Raw genomic sequence first — 27,214 nt, forward strand, 5'->3', positions numbered from 1 at the left:
GCCATAAGGTGCCAATAATAGAGTTATGGCGCTATAACAAATACCTAAACAGAGGGCACCATTTAACTGGTTATCGGTGCCATTAACTGAAACTTGGCACCATAAAATTGCTGGGTTTCGGTTAATGGTGATTTTTGCTTATCAGCACCCCGCCGATAACTGGGGATTGCCTGTACCCAGTTTACCTACATCAAAACCACAGGAAGAAGTGGTTGTGCGCATACGCAGTCACAGTTTAAATACGACCAAAATTCAACCAAACCCCCATTCCCTTTCCGGTTGGTCAAGAAACCAGAACTCAGGAGAAGTCTGTCCTATGCTTACTGATTCAGCTAAGAGCATAATTCTAAGTTCCAGTTAAAAATATTTTAGTTTAGACAATGGAGCAATGATTTATTGTACGTGAAAAGCCGTAATTGGCTTATTTGTCAGCACACATCGGTTTTTCTTACAATTTATGATTGTTAGGCTATCTGCGAGAATTTCGTTCTTTGCTTATTAATTTTACTACTGAGGTTCATGGAAACATATAAGTTGAAAGCTAAGCAAACAATTTTAAGTTTCAGCTAAAAATATTTAAGTTTATAATGTGGAACAATGATTTTATTGTACCTGAAAAGCCGTAAACCATTGTTTTTCACCAGCACACTTTGGCTTTAACAATTTGGGATCGTTAGCTCAGAGATCCGTTCTTCACTTATTGTTTTCATGGAACATCTAAATTTGGAAACATCTAAATTAAAAGCTAGGAGCATAATTTCAAGTTCCAGCTAAAATTGATTTACTTTGGACCGTGGAACTATAGTTTTATTGTGCATGAAAAGCCGTAACCCCGTTTTTTTTCGCCAGTACACGTAATGCTTCTTACATTTTGTGATTGTTAGCTATTTGTAGAAGTGAACTTTGTTCTGAAGAATTTATCTTTCTATTTATTAATTTTAGCAAAAGAAATGTTCCACAATTATTATTAAAATACATAGATAATTCTTTCAAATAACGATGTCAGCTATAGCCTAAAATATACATCAATTCAGTGAGAATGTTAGGTAGGCTGTAGTAGATATTGTCTGTAGACTATAACCTAGGATTATGTATCCTTAGGGGTGAACATAAATAACCTGGATTAGAAAGTAATCAATACGTAAAAATAAAATACATTTTTGTTCATTTTTTATGCAGTGGAGATCTCAAGAAAGAATACTAGTAAATTAAAGCTGCAGGTTATAGCCGAGGGTGAATAAAACGAATAATGGCCAGGAGGCAGTGATGTTTGGAACTGGAGAAATCACACCAACTCCATAATTATACAAGGAAGTAATATGTGCACATTTTCAACCAAACTTTGTTATGATAAAAGGTATCTCCGAATTATATCTCTCCTAACAAATAATGGCAATGAAGATATCAATAATACTCAAGTCAGCCGAGATTTTGAGAATGTAAACAATATCAAATGCAAATAATGTACCCGAGAGTGTTTATATTCTGTAATAAGAGTAACGATATGATAATAATAATACTGTTGTTGGATAAAACAAGTAAAACAACCTTTATTTAAGTCATCATTATCATTAATATAGTTGTTCTGTTTAATATTTGCAAATAATCACTTTCCTCCAAAAAACATTTCGATTTGTAATTTAGAAGTCGTCCTATACTACAAATATGAGATAAATTTCAGTAGAGTCCAAATTGACCGAACGTGGTTTTTTTTTCTATTTATCGTGAATTATATGCAAATATTTCAAAAATGAGAAAAGCTACAACCTTCAATCATTTTTAGATGTATTCTACATGAAATTGCGCACATTTTCATATATAAAACTTTATGTAATGGCTAATTTCAAATGGTGCAAACATTACGACAATCGCACAAAAAAATTTCTGATTTTTTTCGGAAGGTTACCGCGCGGACGTAAGGAAAATGTTTTTTCTTTCATAAATTCACCATAAATCAAAATATTGTTCTAGAGACTTCTAATTCATTGTAAAATGAAGGTAAATGATTGAATATTACTGGAATATAAGAGTTTTAGCTTACAATTGCGTTTTTCGACCATTTCTGTAGAGTCAAAGTTGACCGAAGGTTGAAATTTTTGCACTTATCGTTATTTATATGAAAATATTTCAAAACTGATAAAAGCTACAACCATGGGTTGGTTTTAGTTGTATTGTGCATGAAACTGCGCACATTTCCATATATAAAACTTTATGTAACGGCAAATTTAAAATGGTGCAAACATTTCGACAATCGCACGAAAAAATTTATCAGAGGTTACCGCACGGACGTAAGGAAAAAGTTTTTTCATAAATTCACCATAAATCGAAATATTGTGCTAGAGACATCCAATTTGTTGCAAAATGAAGGCAAATGATTGAATATTACTAGAATATATGAGTTTTAGCTTACAATTGCATTTTTCTACCATTTCGGTAGAGTCAAAGTTGACCAAAGGTTGAAATTTTGGCACTTATCGTTATTTATATGAAAATATTTCAAAACTGATGAAAGCTACAATCATGAGTATTTTTTTGTTGTATTCTACATGAAATTGCACACATTTTCATATATAATACTCCATGTAACGGATAATTTGAAATGGTGCAAAAATTATGTCAAAGTGACGTAATAATTTTTGAGATGTGTCTCTGATACTTTTTAGTGCGATAAGAAGGAAATTCGCGCTTGCGCGCCTGCATAGCAATTGTAAAAAAATCAATGCCTTGATCCGTGAACTCCCAGCATCCCCCAAGGTGCATGATTCAAAAGTTTTCGGCTGGTAGGCCTATAAGTATTTTTTTTTTTTCCGAAAATTTTTGAAAATGATAGTTATAATACAATAAATGTTTATACATACTTACCTGGCAGATATATACATAGCTAAGACTCCGTCGTCCCCGACAGAAATTCAAATTTCGCGCACTCGCTACCGGTAGGTCAGGTGATCTACCTGCCTGCCCTGGGCGGCAGGACTAGGAACCATTCCCGTTTTCTATCATATTTTCTCTCTTCCACCTGTCTCCTGCGGGGAGGCTGGGTGGGCCATTAATCGTATATATCTGCCAGGTAAGTATGTATGAAACTTTATTGTATATACACAATGATATTGTTAAACTTACAATAAAAAGTTTTGTCATACTTACCTGGCAGATATATACTTAGCTATAGTTCTCCGACGTTCCCGACAGAATTTCAAATCTCGCGGCACACGCGACAGGTAGGTCAGGTGGTCTACCTTACCCGCCGCTGGGTGGCGGATGTACGAACCACTCCCGTAAGCTTGTCAGATTTTTCTCTTCCACCTGTTCCCTGAGGGGGAGGCTGGGTGGGGCCATTAATCGTATATATCTGCCAGGTAAGTATGTACAAAACTTTATTTGTAGTTTAACAATATCATTTTGTACATGAACTTCCCTGACAGATATATACTTAGCTGATTGGCACCCTTGGTGGAGGGTAAGAGACAGCTCAATAATACAGGTAAGACGGGAAACAACTAATGTTGTAGGATATAAAAACCTTGGTTCTCACCTTTTCAGGATGAAGACTTCATAGATACTATCTCTGAGTCTGCATTGCCTGGAGAGCTACAGCTAGGACGTGACCTGATGCTGAAAGACTCTCGGATCTACCACTGGGATATGTGATCCCCTATTGTGGTAGAATCCAAGTCGGATGCTGTTAGAGGGACCTTGTCCGCTTACCTAACAGATCCTTACCACTACCTCTGCAAGGAGCCAAAACCCACCAGACCACCTAACCAAAATACAAAGGGTTAATATTACGACAAAAAGAGGTGCCTCCTGCAGCCTCTTTCAGACAACCAAAAAACAACAATATAAAAAATAGGGTAAACATATAAACAATTTACACAGGATAAGTTTCAGCTCCCTGCCCCAGCACCGAATCCGCCGATACGAAAGGACCCAAGGCGAAGCATTTATCATATGTGATTTTTACATACGTAGGTGGTAGTGGTTTGCGAAAAAACCGATTGGCATCTCCAAAAAGTCGCCTCCATCAAGTTCCGCACAGACATATTTTTTCTGAATGCAAGCGAAGTTGACGATGGCTCTCACCTCGTGAGCTTTCACTTTTAGTAGTCTAAAATGATCTTCCTTACAGGCAACATGTGCCTCTGTAATAAGACTTCTCAGAAAAAAGGAAAGAGCATTCTTCGACATGGGCCGAGTGGGGTCCTTTACGGAGCACCAAAGCACATCTTGATTAGCCTTAAGTTGTTCCTTCCTCTTAAGGAAATACTTCATAATTCTCATAGGGCAAAGAGTTCTTTCAGGCTCTTCCACTACTAGAAAAGATAAACTACGAACTTCAAAGCTCCTGGGCCAAGGGGCGTGAGGGTTTCATTCTTTGCCAGGAAACTTGGAAGAAATGAACACACACCATAGAATCTTCCTTAAACCCTACATTGCCCTCAATAGCTTGGAGCTCACTCACTCTCTTAGCTGTAGCTAGGGCCAAAAGGAAGATAGTTCTTCGTCAAATCCTTGAAAGAGGCTAAGCCAGGAGGTTCGAATCTAGACGATCCAAGGAATTGTAGGACTACGTCTAGATTCCAGTTCGGTACTACATGAGGACGCTTAATGGTTCAAATGATCTAATAAGATCATGCAGGTCCTTATCATCGGATATATTTAAGCCTCTATGCCGAAATACCGCCGCTAACATACTGCGGTATCCCTTAATAGTTGACACAACCAGATGACATTCTTCTTGAGGAGGAAATAAGGAAATCCGCAATTTGGGTCACAGAGGTACTTGGAAGAGGAAATGTTCTTCCTCTTGCACCAACGTCTGAAGACATCCCACTTTGACTGGGTATACACGCAAGGTGGAAGGTCTCCTCGCTCTTGCGATTGCTTTAGCAGCTGTTGCTGAAAAAGCCTTTCGCTCTGACCAAACTTTGGACAGTCTGAAACCAGTCAGACTGAGAGCGAGGAGATTTTTGTGGTACCTGTCGAAGTGGGGTTGTCTGAGTAGATCGCTCCTTAGCGGGAGCGATCTTGGAAGGTCCACCAACCATTCCAGACCTCTGTGAACCATTCTTGGGCCGGCCAAAAGGGAGCGATTAAGGTCATTCTCGTTGAATCGGACTCTACGAACTTCTTGATGGTTAGCCCCAGGATCTTGAAAGGGGAAACGCGTAGACGTCGAGTCCGTTCCAGTCTAGAAGAAGAGCATCTATTGCTACTGCCTCTGGATCCGATATCGAGGAGAGCAGTAAGGATTCCAGCCTCGTTGTTCTTTGGACGTGGCAAAGAGGTCTATGTGTGGCCTGCCCCATAACTTCCACAGGCTCTGGCATACATCCAGATGAAGGGTCCACTCTGTGGGAAGGACCTGATCTTTCCTGCTGAGGAGATCTGCTCTTACATTCCTTTCTCCCTGCACGAACCTGGTGAGAAGCTTGATTCCTCTTTCTTCTGCCCACAGAAGAAGGTCTCTTGCTGTCTCGTACAGGGAGAAGGCAATGCGTCCCCCCCTGTTTCCTGATGTATGCCAGAGCTGTAGTGTTGTCCGCGTTGACCTGCACTACCGATCTTCTGACTTTGGGCTCGAAAGCCTTCAGAGCCAACCACACAGCCATCAACTCCTTTCTGTTGATGTGCCAGGCTACCTGGTCCCCCACCCAGGCACCATGACCACTTCGCTGGTTCCCAGAGTTGCACCCCACCCCATGTCCGACGCGTCGGAGAACAACACCAGGTTGGGGGTCTGTGATTGAAGAGACAGTCCCTTCGCAAAGAGGTTGGGATCTGTCCACCATAAGAGATGTTTCTTGATGTCCTGGGATAACGACAGGGAGAACGTCAAATCCTGAGAACGACGACTCCAATTCCGATGAAGAAAGAATTGGAGTGGTCTCAGGTGCAACCTTCCTAGGGCAAACGAAAATTGCTCCAGAGGAGGAGAGGGCGTCCCAGCAGCAGATCATCCACTCCTCACTGTGCATACTTCTTTCCCTAAGAAGGTTGTTACTCTCTCGAATCCTCGGGCTATCCTTTCCTGCGAGGGAAAAGCCGAAAACTCAGAGAGTTCATCTGTATCCCGAGATACACACACTCTTGCTCGGGAATTAGTGATGACTTCTTGAAATTGACGAGAAGTCCCAAAGCCTTCGTCAATTCTAAAGTACTTGTAAGTCCTTCAAACAACGATCTTCTGAATTGGCCCTATTAGCCAATCGTCGAACGGTACCATGGATATCCTCACCCCTTTCAAATGAAGCCATTGAGCCACATTCTCAAAATCCCTGTGAACACTTGAGGGGCCGTCGAGAGGCCGAAACACAGAGCCCTGAACTGAAAAATTTTCCCCACATCATGAATCTGAGAAACTTCCTCGAGGAAGGATGGATCGGTACATGGAAGTAAGAAGTCCTGTAAATCCAAGGAAACCATCCAGTCCCCTGGACGAAGTGCTGCCAGCACTGATGAAGGCGTTTCCATCGTGAACTTCTTCTTTTCACGAAGAAGTTCAGGGCGCTTACATCCAACACCGGTCTCCATCCCATGAGGATTCTTCGGAACTAGGAAAAGGCGGTTGTAGAAGCCCGATGACCATGATGGTCTGTCACTAGTTCGATAGCCCCCACCCCCTTCCCAGCATCTGATCTACTGCTAGATGGAGAGCTTGATTCATGATGGGGTCTCTGTACCTGGCCGTCAGTTCCCTTGGGGATGGTCGTCAAGGGAGTCTTTCGACGAAAGGAAAGGGATGAGGTAACCTCTCCTCAAAAAAATAGAAAGGGTCCAAGGATCCGCCCTTTTTGGGGTTTTTGGGCCCAGACTTCTGCAAACTCTAAGAGTCTGGCGCCCACCGTTGATTGAAGGACTTGCAAGTTATTTGGGGGCTTTAACAGACTTGGCGAAAGTCTTACCCCTTCTTGAAGGTCTACGACCTCTTAAACGTAGAGGTTCTTGATGAAGATGCCCCCCCCTCGAAAAGAAAGGGTTCTCGAAACACTTGCCTTTTCCTTCTTAGCCTTGGTAGGGAAGGAAAAGGGCGAGGTTTTTTTCTTGCCGACTGTGCCAAAAACCAAAAGGTCCTGGGGTGGCTTGGGACCGGACGAAAGTGACCTCGAAATGTCCTGCACTCGATGTTTCGGGACAACAACTGAGTAGACAGAGGAGCAAACAGCAAAGAAGACCTCTGAGCATGGGAGGACCGACTTCGTTAAGAAGGAACAATAAACCGACCTCTTCTTCACGATCCCGGCCCCATAAAGGGAGGCGATTCACTCGCTTCGTCTCTTACCGACTTGTCCATACAAGACAAAAACACACATAAGATCTTCTGGCGAAATTGACTCTGGCACTTCAATTTTCTTGGCTAGGACTCCCAACGACCAATCAAGGAAGTTAAATACTTCTAGCACTCTAAACATACCTTTGAGCAAATGATCCAATTCATTCATTGCCCAAGTCGTCTTAGCAGAGTTAAGGGCAGTTCTCCTTGTCGAATCTACCAGTGCCGAAAAATCCGAATCAGCCGAAGACGGTAGACCAATCCTAAGGGCTCTCCTGTTTCGTACCAGAAACCAGCGCGTCCTGATAACTTCGAAGGAGGAAAAGCAAACATAGTTTTCCCCGCTTCTTCTTTGGAAGCCATCCAGGAACCAAAACTCCTCAGTGCCTTCTTCATAGAAAGAGTTGGCTTCATCCTCACACAAGAAGAACTCTTCGCTGTCTTCGCCGTGAAAAAAGTGAGTGAGGAGAAGGAGGAGCCGTCGGCGTAAGGGAATCCCCAAAAACTTGTAAAAGTAGCTCTGTAAGCTTCTTGTAAGAAGAGACAGCAGCAGAAGTGTTCGGTTCCTCATCCGAACCTTTCTACGTCTTGTCGAGGCGATGCCCTGGGAAAAAAAAAAAGGAGATCCTTAGGTGACGAAGGGATCCTAGCAGGAGTTGAGCGAGAGGTTGGAGAAACGCCCTCTCTTAGAAGAGTTCACATCCACTGGAGAACGATGAGAAGATCTGGGAAGTCTACGATGAGAATCCCTCTTCGAGGTATACTGAATCTCAGCCGAAGGAGAGGTAGGGCTCCTACTCCGAGAATCCTCGGAAACATCCACAGGGCGCTTACGAGGAGTTGCGAGCGCCCACCTACTATACTTCTATGCGCCTATCCTGAGGCGAGCGGCTGCCAGGAGGAAGAGCGCCTATCGAGAGCAGAGCGCGTTGCGCGGCTCTCCATACCTGTCCAGTTGCGTACGATCAACGGAAGTCCGACTGGAAGGCGAAATGCGCCTACTAGGAGAAGGCTGCTTGCCCCGAGACTCTTGACGACTAACAATTTTTCTTCTTCGGGAGGGTAAAACATTCAGGAGAAGGGCGCTTCAAAACTAACGAGCGGCCTACTTGGAGAAGGGTGCTTCGGGATTCCTGGTGCCTACCAAGAGACAACGGTCAGGAGAAGTGCGCCTAGAAGCGGTGAGAGCGCCTACACGGAGAAGGGCGCTTTTGAAAGACTCTTGTTGTCTGCCCCTAGGAGAATAATCAGGAGTATGACGCCTTAAAAGAGACGAGCGCCTACTAGGAGATCTATGTGCAGTAGGCTCTTGGCGCCTACCTTGCGGGGGAGCGGCTAACAGTAGGCCGTCTATCATGCACACGACTCCTACCAGACTCTAGATGCCTGTCAGGAGAGAAGTCACGATCCGACACTCGAGGAGAGTGACATCTGGAAGAAGAACGCCTACTGTATAAGGGCGCCTTCTAGAATCTTGAGGCTGCTGAGGAGAAGTTTCACGCGAGGGAGTTGAAGAAATCGCGTGATCAAGCAGGGTGCAGTGCGCTTACCGGAAGCGGGAATCCAATTTGGAGAAAAAAAAAACTTCTTTCTCCATAGAGCGTCCTACGATGTTTGGCGTCTTGAAATCGAAAGAGAGCCAGGCGAGCGAGGGCGCTCACGCGAGCGAGGGCGCTCACTCGAGCGAGGGCTCTCACGCGAGCCCCCAACCCCCCCTTCATACGAAAAACCTCACCATATGAAGGAGAACGATCCTCTGAAGAGCGGCGCCTAGATCTCTTGATCGGAAGAGAAACGTCTTCTCCTACGGGATCTAACTGCTAGAGAGTCTGCTAGCGCCGTGATCTGAGCTTGAAGTCCCGCGAGTACTCTCGTTAGGAGAATCTTCTTGTTCTTCCTCGGAAGCAGGCGCCCGAGTAGCGGAGCGCGAGAAAAGAACGATTCACCAGGATTTCTTGGGTTTCTTCGCCTCCACCGACGATTCTTCCGGGAAAACTCCGGACTAGAAGCACAAAGGACTGCAGGGAGCCTTCCAAGCTCTCTTCAACGGCGCGACGCATCCGGGAGTTCCAACCTCTCTTCGGAGAGGGAGACGACGAAGAGGAGAAGCATTGGCGTAGGAGCTCCTTCTTGTAGCGATCCGAGGCAGCCTGGGAGCGTACTTCAGGATCTGCCGAGGGGACGCCTGACCGGTGGGGGCTCTCCCTAGCCCTCCTGCGGCTTTCGACTTTCCTACTCCACTGGAACTGGGGAGTCTGGAAGAGGGTCTAGGCCTAGAGGCACTAAGGAGCCGGTCAGACGCACCCTCCACAACACTGGGGACACTGCACTGATCACTAACACTCTCCTTACCTTCCAACTGACGAATCTTCTGATCCATAGAACGATTCTTGGCTTTCAGAGCTGCCGCCTCCGAAGGCGAATCTTCGGCTTCGGTGCGGGGAGCCGGGGCTGCAAACTTTGGAAGAAGGTTCTAATTCTACGTTAGTAATATTAGGATCCACATCCAACTCACTCATTCTAGATCTGCTAGAAACTTCTAGAGGAAAGCCTTACGCACTCTATCACGTTCCAACTTCCTAACATAAGAAGAGAGAGCCTTATATTCTTTTTCATTCAATCCCTTACATCATTACAAGGGTTAGCAAAAGCACATTCATTCCCCCTGCATTTCATGCAAACCGTGTGGGGGGTCTACCGAAGCTTTCGGCAACCTCACCTTACATCCTTCATTCACGCAAACCCTAAACAAAACCGAAGTTTTAACTACCGCTTCTAGATCAGACATCGTTAAAGAAAAACAAACTCAAAATCAAACTGGTCCACAATCAGCGTATGCCAAGCCAAACAAAGCGAATACGTCACCAAAAATAAAGTCCAAATTAACTCCAGGCAAAAAGGGGCCCGAGAATCGAAAAACTATCGAGAGGGGAACCAACCGACAACAGTTGTTATCGTTCCCGCGACAGAGAAAAATCTGACAAGCTTACGGGAGTGGTTCGTACATCGCCACCAGCGGCGGGTAAAGAGGTAGACCACCCCCTGACCTACCTGTCGCGTGTGCCGCGAGATTTGAAATTCTGTCGGGAACGTCGGAGACTATAGCTAAGTATATATCTGGCAGGGAAGTTGAATGTATAAAAATATCATTTTCATACAATGAACTTACCTGTCAGATATATACATAGCTGATTGGCACCCTTTGGTGGAGGGTCAGAGACAGCTAATATGGAATAGACAGGTAAACAACATATGTTGTAGGTATAAAAGAAAAAAAACCTTGGTTCCTACCTGATAGGTGGTAGACTTCGTGGCTGTAGCCCGGTAGTCTGCATCTCCAAGACTTTAGCGAGATATTAGATCTATGGCTAGAGTTCTTGTGGGTCTGTCGATGGGTATAAGAACCGCTTACTTGGCAGAGCCTAAAAGGACTTTGTCAATGGGTACTGGACCACTTCTATGACAACACACCTTGTGAAGGAGCATAACCAATCCCGACCACCTGATCCTAACCACCATGTTAGTATATAGAATTGTTCTGAGTTATCCCCGAACTCATAACAAACAACCCCATAACTCGAAACGAAAACTCATTCATACAAAATTCTCAAAAAAAAAAATTTAATACTCCCCTAAAAGATATCACAAGAGTTCCTTACTGAACAACAGTGACTGGCCGCCAGTGCAGCACCGAGCCCTCTTTGTCAGCAGAAATCTAGAACATATCTAGTAGAAGGTATGTACAAATTTAAGGATTGGTGTTTTGCTCCCGTACCCAGTATTGTATCCGCCGATACAAAAGGTCCCAGAGAAAAAACATTTCTCGTAGGTCACGCGAACGTCTTTAAGATAGTGAGATGCAAACACTGAATTGCACCTCCAATATGTCAGGTCAATGATTTCTTTTAACGACATATTCTTCTGAAAAGAGAGAGACGTCGCCACTGCTCTAACTTCATGGGCTTTTACTCTTAAAAAGCGGAAAAAGAGTCGTCAGGACAGAACTTGTGAGCATCCGTAATGACGCTCCTAATGAAGAAAGCTAATGCGTTCTTAGACATGATTCTTGTGGGGGTCTTAATCGAACCACAAAGACCTTTGTCTAGAGCCTCCCATTTTGTTTCTTTCTTTTGGTAAGAAAGAACTTCAAGGCTCTTACCGGGCAAAGAGACCTCTCTGTTTCTCTCCCTACTAGACTCGATAAGCCTTTGATCTCGAATCTCTTGGGCCAGGGATTCGATGGATTTTCATTCTTCGCTAGAAAAAGAGTTTCTAAACGAGCAAAAGGCCGAGTCTTTGTTAAAGCCGACTTCATCTTCTAGGGCATGAAGTTCGCCAACTCTTTTGGCTGTCGCCAAAGATAGGAGAAACAAGCATTTTCTTGTTATATCCCTGAACGAAGCTACGTGGGGAGGCTCAAATCAGTCAGACGAAAGGAACTTGAGAACTACGTCCAGGTTCCAGCTGGGAGGAGAGTTAGTTCCTTCGATTTTGTCGTTTCAAACGATCTAATCAAGTCGTGCAGATCTTTATTCTCAGCAATGTCAAGGCCTCTATTTCTAAATACTGCCAAAAGCATGCTCCTGTATCCTTTGATCGTCGATACAGACAAATGCGAGACCTCTCTCAAGAACAAAAAGGAAATCAGCGATTTCGGTTATAGAGGTACTGGAGGAGGACAACTTCTTAGACTTACACCACCTTCTGAATACCTCCACTTCGACTGATAGACTCGTCTAGTGGAAGCTCTGCGGGCTCTAGCGATAGCGCTTGCAGCTTCGCGAGAAAACCCCCTCGCTCTGACAAGTCTTTCGATAGTCGAAAGGCAGTCAGAGCGATGAGCGGGGAGGTTTGATGAAACCTCTCGAAGTGTGGCTGTCTGAGAAGATCCATCCTTTTTGGAAGGGATCTTGGGAAGTCTACTGTCCACTCCAGCACCTCTGCAAACCACTCTTGTGCTGGCCAAAACAGGGCTATCAGGGTCATCCTTGTCCGTTGGACGCTACGAACTTTCTCAACACTTGTCCAGGATTTTGAAAGGGGGGAAAGCGTACACGTCCACATGAGACCAGTCCAGCAGGAAGGCGTCGACCACGAGAGCTCTTGGGTCTTCCACCACTGAACAAAAGACTTCCAGCCTTTTGGAAAGGAATGTGGCGAACAGATCTACGTGAGGAGTGCCCCAAAGATCCCAAAGACTTCTGACACACCCCTCTGAATGAAGAGTCCATCTGTGTGAAGGACCTGGCTTCTCCTGCTCAGTCTGTCCGCCCTGACGTTTCTCGTCCCCTGAACAAATCTTGTCAGGAGGGAGATGTTTCTTTGTGAGGCCCAAATTAGCAGATCTCTTGCTATCTCGTAAAGCGACACTGAGTGCGTTCCTCCTTGCTTCCGAATGTAGGACAGGGCTGTAGTGTTGTCCACATTCACTTGGACCACACTGTTCGTCACAAAGGGTTCGAAGAACTTTAGCGCCAAGTGAACTGCTAGAAGTTCTTTGCAATTTATGTGCCAGGACACCTGTGCTGCCTTCCAGGTGCCTGACACTTCTCTCGTCCTAGTGTTGCTCCCCAACCCTTCTCCGATGCATCGGAATACAACACTCGGCTGGGTTCGGAACTTCCAGAGAAATTCCCTTGTTCTCTTTAGAGGGGACAACCACCACTGCAGGTGTGGTTTCATCTCCATTGGAAGGAGAAACTGTCGGAGAGAAGTCCCGTCTTCAGTTCCAAGATCTCCTTAGGAAAAAACTGAATAGGGCGAAGATGTAGTCTTCCTAGAGGAAAGAACTGTTCGAGCGAGGAAAGGGTGCCTAGCAGGCTTAACCATTCCCTCGCCGAAGTCCGTTCTTTCCCTAAGAAGAGAGAGACTTTTTCCAAGCCTCTCACGATTCTCTCTTGCGAAGGAAATACTCGAAAACCCCGAGAATCATCTGAATCCCCAGATAGACCAAGTTCTGTCTGGAATCAGCTGTGACTTCTCGAGGTTCACGAGTAGTCCCAACGCCTTTTACAGGTCTAGGGTCAAAGAAAGGTCCTCCAAACACTGTCTCTGTCTGGCCCTGATGAGCCAATCGTCCAAATATAGAGAGATGTTGACACCTTTGAGGTGAAGAAACCTCGCCACATTCTTCATCAGGTTTGTGAAGACCTGAGGAGCTGTGGACAGGCCGAAACACAAGGCCCTGAACTGAAAGATCCTTCCCCCCGTCATGAAACGGACTAGGTTACTTCTTCGTACGAAGGGTGAATCGGGACATGAAAATAGGCGTCCTGGAGATCCAGCGACACCATCCAATCTCCTTGACGTAACGCCGCAAGGACTGAGGCCGAAGTCTCCATAGAGAACTTCTCCTTTCGAACGAACTTGTTCAGAGCGCTGACATCTAGAACTGGTCTCCAGCCCCCCGAGGCTTTCGCAACCAGGAAAAGCCGATTGTAAAACCCGGAGAGTTTTGCTCTAGAACCAGTTCTATAGCTCTTTTGTCTCACATTTGATTCACCATCAGACGAAGAGTATCCCTCAGTACAGGGTCCCTGTATCTGGCTGACAGTTCCCGCGGAATGGTCGTTAGTGGAGGACTGTCTTGGAAGGGGATAAGATATCCCTTCCTGATTATGGACATGGAAGAGGCGTCTGAGTTTATGAGTGACCAGGCGTCTGCAAATTCGAGAAGCCTGGCCCCCACTGGTGTTTGGAGGCCTGTTCTGTTCTCCACTTCCCTTTCTTAAAGGGATGGGAAGGAGCCTTACCTCCTCTCTCAAGACCTCTTCTCTTAGAGGTAGCTCTGGAGAGAGGGCCTCCTCGAAAGGGCTGAACCGTAGAAGTCGGTCCTTTCTTGTCAACTGAAACAAGTGGTCTCTTCTTCCTTGCAGATTGCAGGAGAAGATCCTGAGTCGCCTTCTCAGTCAGTGATCGAGAAATGTCCTTCACTAACTGAGAAGGAAACAGGAAGTCAGACATTGGAGCGAAAACCAGGGCTGCTCTCTGTGAGGGAGAAACCGCCTTGGTTAGGAAGGAACTAAAATACTCCTCTTCTTAAGGAGTACTGCTCCGAAAAAGAGAGGAGATTTCTCCTGATCCGTCTTGTACCGCCTTGTCAATACAAGCAAGAATACTCAGAATGACTTCGGGGTCTAGACCATCCGAGTCATGAGCTTTCTTAGACATCACCCCAAGGGACCAGTCTAGGAAATTAAACACTTCCAAAATATGGAAGAGTCCCTTGAGGAGATGATCCGTCTCCGAAATCGCCCAAGATACGCGAGCTCCATTCAAAGCGTGTCTCCTTGACGAGTCAACCAAGGTTGAAAAGTCCGCTTCGGCTGCCGCTGGGAGAGAAAGGCCCATGTTCTCCCCAGTTCGGTACCAGAAACCTCTCTTGCCAGAAAGTATGGCTGGAGGCATACAGAAGGTGGTCCTGCCAAGATCCTTCTTAGACAACATCCATTTGTCTAAGGACTGAAGCGCTCTTCATAGAGATCGTAGGTCTCATCTTCAAGACCGACAAAGACTTAGGCACTCGAAAACAGTGATCGAGGCGAAGGAGGAGCGGCAGGAGTTAAAGAATCTCCGTATTCTCGTAAAAGAAGGTCAGTCAGAACTTTATAGTTCGAGACTCCTTCTCTACCGTCACCCTCTTCTTCCGAATCTCCTTCTACACCTTGTGGAGAATCGGCCTGAAAACGAGAGGATCTTCATCCCGTTCTCTCTCTACTGGTGACAAACTCCTACTAGGAGAGGGGCTCATAGAGTGGAACCGACTCTCTCTCACGTCTAAAAAGAAGTCTCGCGTCTGCTGACTTCTCGCGCCTGAACAGCTCCTCGCGCTTGTCTTGGCGCCTCGCGCTTGTCTGGCGCCTCGCGCTTGTCTGGCGCCTCGCGCTTGTCTGCGCCTCGCGCTTGTCTTGCGCCTAGCGCTTGGCTGGCGCTTCACGCTTGGCTGGAGCGTGTAGGCCTGGGCTGGCAGCTGCGCCGCCTGGCTGGCATATCTCGCGACTGGCTGAAGTGCTCGTATATCGCGCTTGTCTGGCGCCTCACGCAATGTTGACTCCTCGCGCCTGGCTGGCGCCTCGCGCTTGGCTGAATCCTCACGCTTGGCTGGCGCCTCGCCCTTGGCTGGCGCTCGCGCTTGGCTGAATCCTCACGCCTAACTGGCGCCGTCGCGATGGCTGGCGCCTCACGATCCTGAGCGTATCCTGATCTAGAGCAACTCGCTCGGATAGATCCTGACGTTGTACGACTCTTCGCGCCTGGAAGACGTCCCATGTCTGGAGGACGCTTCACGTCTGGCTGGTGAAAGGAAGACGAGACTTCTTAATAGGAAGTCTAGCGTCCTTCTTGCCGAGGGGGGATCCCTCGAAAGAACTCCAACCCAAAGAGGCATAATCTGCTCTTGAACTGCAAGCAAAACTCCTCTTGGAAGCCACCCCAGCGTCCTTTCAATTCAAAGAAAAGAAGCAGGAGAACTCGAAGGAGTGCGATCCTCAAATACTGCTCTAGGAGGCGTCGAAACCAGCTTAGCCTTCTTGATAGAAGAAGGAGCTTCCTCCGAGAAGCGTTCCGGGCTCGAGTCGAACCGCACGCTCTTTCCAATGCCTTTTCAGTGGCCTAGAAAGATCCAAGTCCTTCCACCCTCGTTTAGGTGAAGGAGAACCGACGACGAGAAACAATCTCGTAGGACGCTTCTATTAGAGCGGTCCTGAGCAGACTGTAACGAAACAGAACCTGCTGAAGGGACGCCTGACCGTTGGGGTGGATTCCCCACAACCTCCGTACGACTTTGACTTTCGACTTTCCTACTCCTCTGGGTATGTGAGTTTGGAAGGGAAGGCTAGGCCTGGGAGCATCGCAGGGACGGTCAGACGCCCCTCCACAACACTGGGAACACTCACTTCACTTAGTAAATCACAATCACTAGCCTTACCTTGCATGGCCGCCATCTTTGTCTTCATTTTACGAAGAGTAGCCTTCAGATTGGCGATTTCAGAAGCCGAATCCGAATGCAAAGCCTGTGAGGATTCAGATACATAGGGAGAATCATATTCATTAACAAAAGGAGAGTTAGACTCAGAAAAAGGCTCAATAGGCCTTGTACTCACACTCTTTTGTGCAGCCCGTCTAATCCTATCCCTCTCTAACTTCTTCAAGTAAGAAGTTAGAGTCTTCCATTCATTAGCATCCAAACTTTTCACACTCAATACAGGTGTTAGCCAAAGAACAGTCAAACCCCACCCCCTACATTTACGACATACAGTGTGAGGATCAACCGAAGCCTTCGGTATCCTCACCTTGCAGCCTACATTCACACACTCTCACACTAACACTTGAATCAGACATTCTATTAGAAAAATCAAAAGCAAGTCCAAATCCAGTCCACAGTAGCGAATGCCAAAACAACGATCCAGTACGTCACCAAGAAATCCAATAAAGATGATCAATAAAGTCTTGAAAAGCGAATTCCAGTCAGGAGGTAGTAACAACAATGTTGATACCACCGGCGACAGAGAAAATATGATAGAAAACGGGAATGGTTCCTAGTCCTGCCGCCCAGGGCAGGCAGGTAGATCACCTGACTACCGGTAGCGAGTGGCGCGAAATTTGAATTTCTGTCAGGGACGACGGAGTCTTAGCTATGTATATATCTGACAGGTAAGTTCATTGTATGAAAACAAATTTTTTGAGTCGACGTATAATACGTCCAATCGGCATACGGGAGACACTTTGACTCGATCTTTAATACATCCAATCGGCGTAAGAGGGTTAACTGGCTATATCATTATTTTCTTAAAAGTCCTTCTGCTTGGTTCCGGTGTATAATTCATTCTTTTATAAGGTAACTTCAAGTGCAAGAATGTGTAGATAACCTAATTTGCTTTCTGGCCAGAAATTGTTAAAAAAGAGATGTGAATGCTAAGTGTAAAGAAATCTAACACACCTAGACCTAGGGAACAAAACCTTAACTTTTTCAAGTATTTAAGAAATATAACCAGTAATTTTGTATGAAAATCCAAATATTCTTCTAACAAATATCATAAATGTTTTCAAGAAAATCCAAATATTCTTCTAACAAATATAAAATATATGTTTTCAAGATAATTTAATTGTTGCTACTCACTGTAGACCTATATTACACCAGGTGGTTATTGTTGCACTAACACATTAATAGTTGTGTCACACGCTGATATCAGTGTGCGTATTCTACTTTTGTATGTACATACAGTAGTGCCTCAGGATACAAAATTAATCCATTCTGAAGAGGCTTTCGTAACCTAATTTTTTTGTATCTCAAACCACGTTTTACATGTAAATTGCCTAATTCGTTCCAAGCCCTACAAAAACACCACAGTAAATTTTATAATAAAGCTAAATTGACCAATAAACAATGAAATACAACAATTTGGACCATTCAATTCCTAATAAAAACTATACTATACCTGTAAATAAAGTGTATTAGTGTACATGGTACAATAAATACTGTAGCAAAATGTGGAACCTTACCTTTCGAGTGAGGCAATCTCCGAAAGTGGCGACAGAGGAGGACAAATGGCAGAAAACATGTACACTTAACTTTGCGAAACACATTAAAAAATGGCAGAAAACATTAACACTAAACTTTACGAAACACTTAACTTTACAAAAAACTTAAATTTAAATTTTTTTTTCTTTTTTTCTTTATTTTACATTTTTAAACTACGTTTTTTTTTTTTTTTTATACAAAATTTCAATTTCTTCACCACTTTCAATTTTCTGTTTTTTCGTATCACTTGGAGCTCCCTGTTTGCTTACTACTACTAAAGGCCTCTTTAAAAATTAACTATCCAAGGAAGATTGCTTCTGCCTGCTTTTCACAATGTTTCTGAAATGGCTCAGGCAAACGTCATCAAATTGCGCAAGCATACGACCTGTGTAAGCCTTTTCGGGGTGTCTCTTTTCTACAAAAGATTGCACTTTATGAAAAGCAGCTAGAGCATCATTAATTTCTGCCGTTGTCATAGGGTCCTCCTCCTCCTCCTCGCTGCTGCTAGAGAACTCCTCTTGAATGACGTTATGTTGCATGGCCTCCAACTCCTTCAGGTCATCCATCGTAAGCTCCTCTTGGTGCTCCTTGAGAAGGTCATTGATGTCGTCCATGTCGACAACCAGCTCCATGGACTTGCCAAGTGCAAAGATCTCATCAAGATCTGGTTGCGAAACAGTTTCAGGATCGTCAACTGTTTTTGAATCTGCATCAGCTTTGCCCACGTTGAGTCCTTCGAAGTCTCGGGCGGATACGGCATCAGGCCAGAGTTTCCTCCATGAAGAATTAAGGTTTGCCTCAAAATCTCCTGCCAAGCTTGATCGATGAGTCGGATGCATATCACGACATCGAAATGATCCATCCAAAATTCACGCAAGGTGAGGTTTGTGGTATCGGTGAAGTCAAAACATCTCTTGAAAAGATGTTTTGTATACAGCTTCTTGAAGTTCGATATCACTTGCTGGTCCATGGGCTGTAGGAGTGGGGTGGTGTTAGGCGGAAGATAAAGAACCTTGATGAAAGAATACTCCGCTAGGATATCTTCCTTGAGGCCAGGAGGGTGAGCAGGGGCATTGTCCAACAACAGCAGACAATTCAGAAGGAGGTGCTTCTCTTCCAAGAATTTCTTCACTGTTGGGCCAAAACACAGATTTACCCACTCGGTGAACAAAAGTCTCATTACCCAGGCTTTCGCATTAGCCCTCCACATCACTGGAAGCTTCTCCTTTAACACTTTGTGGGCCTTGAAGGCTCGAGGAGTCTCCGAATGATACACAAGTAGGGGCTTGACTTTACAATCCCCACTGGCGTTGGAACATAGTGTGAGCGTAAGCCTGTCTTTCATAGGCTTATGCCCGGGTAGCTTCTTCTCTTCCTCCGTGATGTACATCCGACGAGGCATTTTTTCAAAAAAAGGCCAGTCTCATCACAGTTGAAGACTTGCTGAGAACTGTAGCCTTCCTTGATCATCATCTAGTCGAACGTCTTAATAAAGGCTTCGGCCGCTTTCGTGTCCGAGCTGGCAGCCTCCCCATGCCACACCACCGAATGGATGCCAGTCCGTTTACGGAATTTATCAAACCACCCACGAGAAGCCTTGAAGTCTGGGGCTGGTGTTGATGTCCCTTCTCCTCCATCGTCTTCCCAGCAATTACTTTGTCTTTTATCCATACAAGAAGCAGCCTCTCCATCTCAGCATGCACGTGGCTCCTCTTGTTGGACAAAATAGTCACGCCCTTGGAAGGTGTAGCTGCTTTGATGGCTTCCTTCTGCTAAAGGATGGTGCCTCTCGTCGACGGATTTCGACCGTATTCCTTAGTGATCACACTCAACTGTATGCCAGCTTCATACTTTTTAATGATCTCCATCTTTGTCTCCAAAGAAAGCATCCTCTTCTTTCCGTGAACTTCAGCAACATTCTTGGGACCCATGGCTATAACTAAGTTAATTAAGTTCACACACAACACAATAAAGTATAAGTGCAAGTAGAAAGCGAAATTACTAACACGAATTTACGTTAACTAACGAAAACGTATATATGTAGGAACGAATTCCGTGTGCGTACGATAACGCTGGTGCGACGAAGTGGCTGAACGACGCCTTTACATAGAGGCATGATGGGATAGATGCTGACCAATAGGAGAGCAGGATCTTACGGCGGTGACTAGCATCAGGAACCAATGGGAGAGTGGGAGGATGGTGGCAAGTCTACAGAGTTAGAGGCGTGCGAGTTTTAAAATTGTTCTTGGCGGTCTGGACGAATCTCAGACTTTACAGTACTACACCCTTTCGTAACCTGAATTATTTTCGTTTGCAGAGGCAAAAAAAATCTTCGTCTTTGCTTTCGTAACTTGGATTTTTCGTAAGTAGGGACTTTCGTATGTTGAGGTTCCACTGTACAGGCAGTCCCCGGGTTACGACGGGGGTTCCGTTCTTGAGACGAATCGTAAGCCGAAAATCGTCGTAAGCCGGAACATCGTCAAAAATCCTAAGAAAACCTTACTTTTAATGCTTTGGGTGCATTGAAAACTATGTAAACTGCATTCATATGGCTTTTTTCATAAAAAAAAAAACTCCAAATATTGATTATTTTGCATTTTTGGTGTCATATTTCATCTCCCAGATGAGCGTTGTAGGCGTCGTAACCCTGGAACATAAGTCGTAACCCTAGAAAATGCGTAGTAACCCTGGATATAACGTCTATTGACAAGCGTCGTAACCTCGGAACGTCGTAAGCCGACACCGTCATAACCCGGGGACTGCCTGTATTTATATTTTTTCAGCACTGGGGTGTAAAAACAATCAAACAGGATTATTTCAAATTTTATGCTTGCTTTGGAAGCAATATTAATGTTATGATGAAATTTTTTTCCATTTTTCTATCTAACATTTGAACTGAGGTTTGATGATGACTTTGTTTTGGTCAAATGCATCAGTGATATGTGAACAAGAGTTTTGAAAATGTTTCATACATGTTTTTTCTGAAATTTGGCTACATGTGACACTTTCTTACAGTGTTGAAATATATGACAGATTTCACTCACATGAAACATATTATGGCCTTATTGTATGCAACGATCGTGTTTTCGCATTGAAATAACAGATAAATATGGAGAATATTACGTTTCCAGTTAGTGAATTTTGAACAAAATCCTATGCAGTCATGTAGCATGAGTTTTGAGTATAGCTGTACATAAAGTAATTTTAGGATCATACTATAAGTATGCAGAGCATACCTAAAATACATAACATAATGGGAATAGCAGGGTACGTATGTTTTCATCTGCAGCATGCAGTATTTTCATGCATACGTTATATTTTCATGACTACATTTTTTCTGGTGACAAAAGATTTATTAATTTTCAAATATTACAGTTCTGTAATAAGTTAATGTGAACACAGGAAAATTTCAATAACATAATTGGTTTTTCTTAAAGGATGCTTTACCCAAGACAACTGCCCGCAAATAAACAACTCTTATTATGCCATGACGCCTTCTTAGAGCAGTACCGATACAAAATGATACTCGACACGCTATTGGCTGTCGTCTGCAGAGCAGCCAATCCAGGAGCAGCATTCATTTTCCTTGTCGCACATTGGCTGTGCAGACTGTATTGTATACCCTAGTGTAAGCTAGGTTAATTTAAAGTTAACATTTTTTCAAAAAACAATGGAGTTTTTGTAACCTAACCTCATCATAAATGGGAAAATACTGGTACAGTATGTGGGCCTATTTCCAACAAGGAGAGGAACTGATTACAAAATGTGTTCTTACCTCAATTCCACCCAATAATATATGGATTCCTCTACACATGCTATTGCAAGTTAGGGATTGGCATTATGAAAATATTAGCAAATTATCACACAGTGCTCCCCACTTTTACACAGGAATAGGTTCCAGAATCTGACACAGAAATGCAATAAAGGCAGAAATGCAAAAATACCCTCTAAAAATACTTATAACTGGCTTATATTTGCCAAATACCCAGTACCTCTTAAACTAAAATGCTTATAACTGTTTATTTTAACAATTGACTATTTAATTTGATAGTTAAAACAAATATATACCTTAAATCATCACACTAAAACAATTTAATATAATTTCAATTAAAAAAATATCCCAAAACATCATTCGAAAGTAACCTTATACGTATTACAGTAATCCCCTACTACTGTTACTAATAGGCTATATAAACCCTAAAACACCTATACTTTAACTGCCTATTTTAACAGTTCAAACAAAAATATACCTCAAAATATCATCCCAGAACACACTAATGTCATTTCAGTCATTTTGTAAAATTATGTACCAAAGGACAATTGTTATTCTTAAGAAACCTCTACCATTCAGAAGCACGTTTTCTTAGGCCTGCGTAACTTTGCGCATCGTGCTATGCCTACATTTTATGTATATATTGATATTTTCCATTGTACCAAGATGATTTTGAAATGATATTTACTGTATAGGTACATATTTTAGGATTGTACTATTGCATAGTGCATATCCAAAATATGTGGGTATTTTAGAACGACGGGACACATCCGTGCCTCCAAACAGAAAGCTATGTTTGTTACATCATGTTAGTATTTTCGTGATTACACACAAATACACGTAACAAAGAAAAATTACCTTCTACAGTAAGTTCTTGGTTTATGCTGTATTGTGGTTAGTCCTTGCCATCTCCCATAAATTTATTAAAAATTCTTCTGCCCTCTTTCTCTCTCTCTCTCAGTACACATATAGCACTTTAAAGAGAAAACACAGCCAAATATCTATAACATATTTCATTTACAAAACCCATTTATGTATACTGTATTGATGTAATCACCATAAAAACATTTAAAATCCAACTGAATTTCTTATGTTGGCAACTTAAAACCTCCAGGCCTCAGTATTGTAGCAATTTTTCTGTAATGACATATAATCCTCTCTCTCTCTCTCTCTCTCTCTCTCTCTCTCTCTCTCTCTCTTCTCTCTTCTCTTCTCTCTCTCTCTCTCTCTCTCTCTCTCTCTCTCTCTCTCTCTCTCTCTCTCTCTCAATGAAATATGAATTATTGTATCACTAACTTTTATGACCAAAATAAAAAATAATGGAATAGCAACTAAATTATTGTCCTAAATAATTCTTTTGTAATAATGTCATCAGCTGATTCTCAGAGCGTAAACAAAAGACAAAAATACATTTTGATTACAGTATTTTGCTGTATATTTATACATTTTGATTACAGTACAGTACTGTAATTAGTACAGTAAATAATTTTCTATCATAAATGTACCATTCATTCACAAAATAGTTTTGTGCTGCAGCCATAACAGGAATGATCTCTCTGTCTCTCTCTCTTAGTCAGTACTGACTGTACATATCCTTTTAATGTAAATAATATCAATTATTGTACCATAAACATAGAAAAAAATAAACATAAACAAATCCAGCAAGTTCCAACAGCTCACTCAGGATGACTGCCATATTTTTTGTTTTGTCTTATTTATTGTACTGTATTTCATGACAAGTTTATTTGACTACGATTATCACACGTTATAACAGCACACAAAAGAATATTTTATCATTTTATCACTGTTGATGTTTCTCTAATCACTATAAAAAAATATTTAATATCTGAATTTCATATACTACATGGCAATTGTTAACATTCTCGTCCCAGACATAGTTGGCTTCAATTCTCTTCCCCAGGCAGTCACTGAGCTTCAATGTCGCTTCAATTTTCTCTCTCTCTCTCATAGTATATTACATATAGACATACATAAATATATTTATCGGGGGGGGTTCCGTCTTTGGCAGGGTGCTGGAGAAGCCAAAACTAGCTTATGGGGCCGATAACTATACTCTTGTTTTTTTTTTATCTGTCCACCCGCCTGTGGTGCTTGTGCATGGTAACGCTGCGTCCCGGGCTTTAGATAGTTACGCTATGTGTAAGTTCTAGGTGAAATAAAAGGATATCTGGGTGTACATTTGCAACTGAAAAGTGTTTTAATAATTTACTGTATGCGAATTACACCGTTAATATTCGAAATAAGATATTACGTATTATAATTGTTGAATGAAAGCTGAATGTAACTATCTAAAGCCCGGGACGCAGTGTTACCATACGCAACCACCACAGGCGGGTGGACAGATGGAAAAAAACAGAGTATAGTTGTAATAAGGCCTCTGTTAGGTATGTAATGGAGTCACAACTCTATTATCAGCACCTTATGGACAAGCACCATAAAATCGGATTACCATTAAATAATATTTATTAATAATGGAAAAAAAGCAAAATATTAATGAAACATTCATCATTTTACCTACAAAATCCATTTATACTGTGCATAGACTTGATGTAAAAACCACAATTTCTCTCTCTCTCTCTCTCTTAAACAGTATACATATTCTTTAATTAAAAAAAACAACAGCAAAATATCAATGAAACATTATTTCACCTACAGAATCCATTTCTACTATGCTTAGACTTGGATGTGAAAATCACACTTCTCTCTCTCTCTCTCTCTCTCTCTCTCTCTCTCTCTCTCTCTCTCTCTCTCTCTCTCTCTCTCTCATATTTGAATGAAAAAATACAGTAATTAGTATATTTTAATGAAAAATACAGTGAATATAGTGTTGCTCTATGAAAAGAAAGGGAATTAGTGATAGTTTTAGAGACACTGCCCTAAGAAAAATCTGCAAATTAGTGAAAGTTCCCTGTGGTAAACTGAATCATTTCAGGCGTCTAAGGAGATAGAGGCCTATATGCCATTTTTTTTAAAATACAAAAAGGCCATAGAAAAGGAGAAACAAAGGGTTAAAGATATTAAAATGAAACTTGCGGCAAGTTATAGATGATGATGTTGGAATTTTTACAGATCCCCAAAATTTGTTTGGGAATGGCTTGCGCGCATGCAAGTGCGCATCAAAGCAGACAATAAAATAAAACCATTAATATTTTTTGGGTTGTAAATAACAATAAAGATTTTTTTGCTATAAAATCATTTCACCATAACCCCTCGCATCCCTCAAAACACACCATTGCATTATTGGCACGCATGTGCGCGTAAAAACACATGCAAAATCGTATAATAAAAAAGAATATTTTTCTATGCTGTGATTTAGAAATAAGGACTTTTTTGGTAGATAGTTGTTTTATTCCAACCCCCACTACTCCCAAAGTCCTAAAATTGTATTCCAGATTCACAAGCGTACGTCAAAACATACGCACAATAGCAAAGTGGAAGGAATTTACGAGAAAAAAAAAGATAAAAGTAGGCATTTTTTCTTCTTACGTTGTTTCATTCTAATCCCTCAACCTTCAGAAGTCCCTAATATGTATTGCAGATGCACAAGCCCTCGTAAAATCATACGTAAAATAGCAAAATGGAAGGAATTTACAGTTTTAAATAAAAAATAACAATATAAAGGTATTTTTTTATTGTTACGTTGTTTCATTTTAATAACCTAACCCTAAGAATTCCCTAATTTGCCTTAAGGGAGCACAGGCAAACAGCATTTTCATAGTATGCAACATTAAACAGTACAATGAAAAAACATTGTTATAAAATTAAATGTAAAAGAAGAATATTTTGTAACACATCGATTGCCACAAAATAATATTGGAAAAAGATAAAATAATTGCATGCATGCAAGCAAACATAAAAACAACAAACTCACACTTACTCTAAAGCAATGAATAAGCATTAGAAAAAAATAAGACTGTAAATTGAATGAACAAGGACAAAAACATTATTGAAATGGCAATAAAACAAAATAATTAATGATAATAACACTCACCCTCCCAAATATCTTGCATCTGCTCCAAACGCCACCCCCCTTCCCCCCCTGATTTGACTTAGTAGTCAAAAAGATTCTCCTGCACCTCATCATCGTCGTCCTCTGTAAATTCATCTTGCTCACGACAACTGGGGCACTGAATTTACGTAAAAATCAGTGAAAAACACGAGTGCAATACACTAAGCGACCTGTAAACATTCACGTGGTCTTGGAAGTACTTTAAAAGTATGAAGATACGAAGCCACTGATTGGCCGTCAAGAAGGCCAATGCGTGTATTTCTGTATCCTTTTACCGAGTCGAGTCGCATCAGTCCCTTTCTAATTAACTGCGCAAGCCAATTTTGGCCATAATCTTTCAGATGAAGAAAACATTGGTTTTCAACCTAGAATAGCTCTTATAGATAATGGTGCAGGGGCTTATAAGTCATACCACTGGAAAGAGCATGACTAGAGCAACGTTTTATGTTTTATTATTTTTGTGGCATATAAGCCCCTCTCTCCTTAGAGGCCTGATTTGTTCCACAAAAGCCTACGACAAAGTAGGCTGCGGAAATGTGAAACACGTAGAACTGGTGCGGGCACTGTATAACGGGAAAAAATACCAAAAGGAAAGCATATGGCAGTCGGGCAGAGAAGTACACACAAGTTTACACAATGGTGGCTGAAAGCAAAGTGGAGAGCAGATCGACGAGTAGGAGGGGCTTCTCCCCTACTGTCGGTAGCTAACAACCTTGTTTGAAAGTTAACGGCCATCCCAGCTCACATTATCATGCAAAATCCTACGGAAAGACCAAAGGTTTGTATTTGTGTAGGAACAAACTGCTGTCAAAACAAAAGCTCACCATATATTCATGCACTCAACAGTAGTACAGGTAAAATTTGTGCACTAAATATAGTAGCCCAAATGGCAAAGCAAATCTTCACAATCTATTTATTAAAACACATCTAAAGCACAGTTATAATGATTTGGGTGAAAAATAAGAAAATATGATGAGTGTTACACTTAGCATGTGATGGCAATTACAGCTGACTCCAAATTATAGGCTTACTCGTGGTACAGTCAATAACAGAAAGCAACAAACATTGCTACAACACCAACTTCATGCTAAAGGTCATAAACTGTCCAAAAACACATGGAAAAAGCCAGCTGACCCTTCAGGCCATGATCAAACCTTTAGTGCTCACAGTTGCAGGTTTTCTACACATGTTCATTTTATCCATCATGCATACTCTAATTAACATAGGAATCTATAACAAAACTTCAAAATAATTACCAAATTGGTCTTCAGCCTCCACATATCTGAACGGCTGAGATACTGATCCTTAAAAGTGAGCTCTACCAACTCAAGCGCCACAGCTTTGGGGTCCACTTTTCTAACAATAACATCTTTGTAATTACGTAACTGAAAACTTGATGTAATGCTTTGCTCAATGCTGATGGTGTCTGGAAAGACAGTTGAAAATGTAATTAATATAAAATATATTTTAAATATATTTTTGCCTCATGAACAAAAATTAAATTTCTTAAAATCTATAATATATATATATATATATATATATATATATATATATATATATATATATATATATATTATATATATATATATTTTACAAACCTAGTCATCATCTTAAGATGACCCC

The 27,214-nt window shown here is 42.4% G+C and overlaps 1 protein-coding gene across 1 annotated transcript in view; it reads right to left on the minus strand.

Moving 5' to 3' along the window:
• The window catches only part of LOC135196150 (GATOR complex protein Iml1-like), a gene marked incomplete in the record, with an annotated part of 480,334 nt that overhangs the window by 394,721 nt on the left and 58,399 nt on the right, over positions 1 to 27,214 (minus strand). Inside the window, 1 exon segment of the mRNA XM_064222704.1 lies at positions 26,848 to 27,017. Within this exon segment, the coding sequence (XP_064078774.1) occupies positions 26,848 to 27,017 (170 nt within the window).

Source organism: Macrobrachium nipponense, chromosome 17 (genome assembly GCF_015104395.2).
Source record: "Macrobrachium nipponense isolate FS-2020 chromosome 17, ASM1510439v2, whole genome shotgun sequence".
Taxonomy (NCBI): domain Eukaryota; kingdom Metazoa; phylum Arthropoda; class Malacostraca; order Decapoda; family Palaemonidae; genus Macrobrachium; species Macrobrachium nipponense.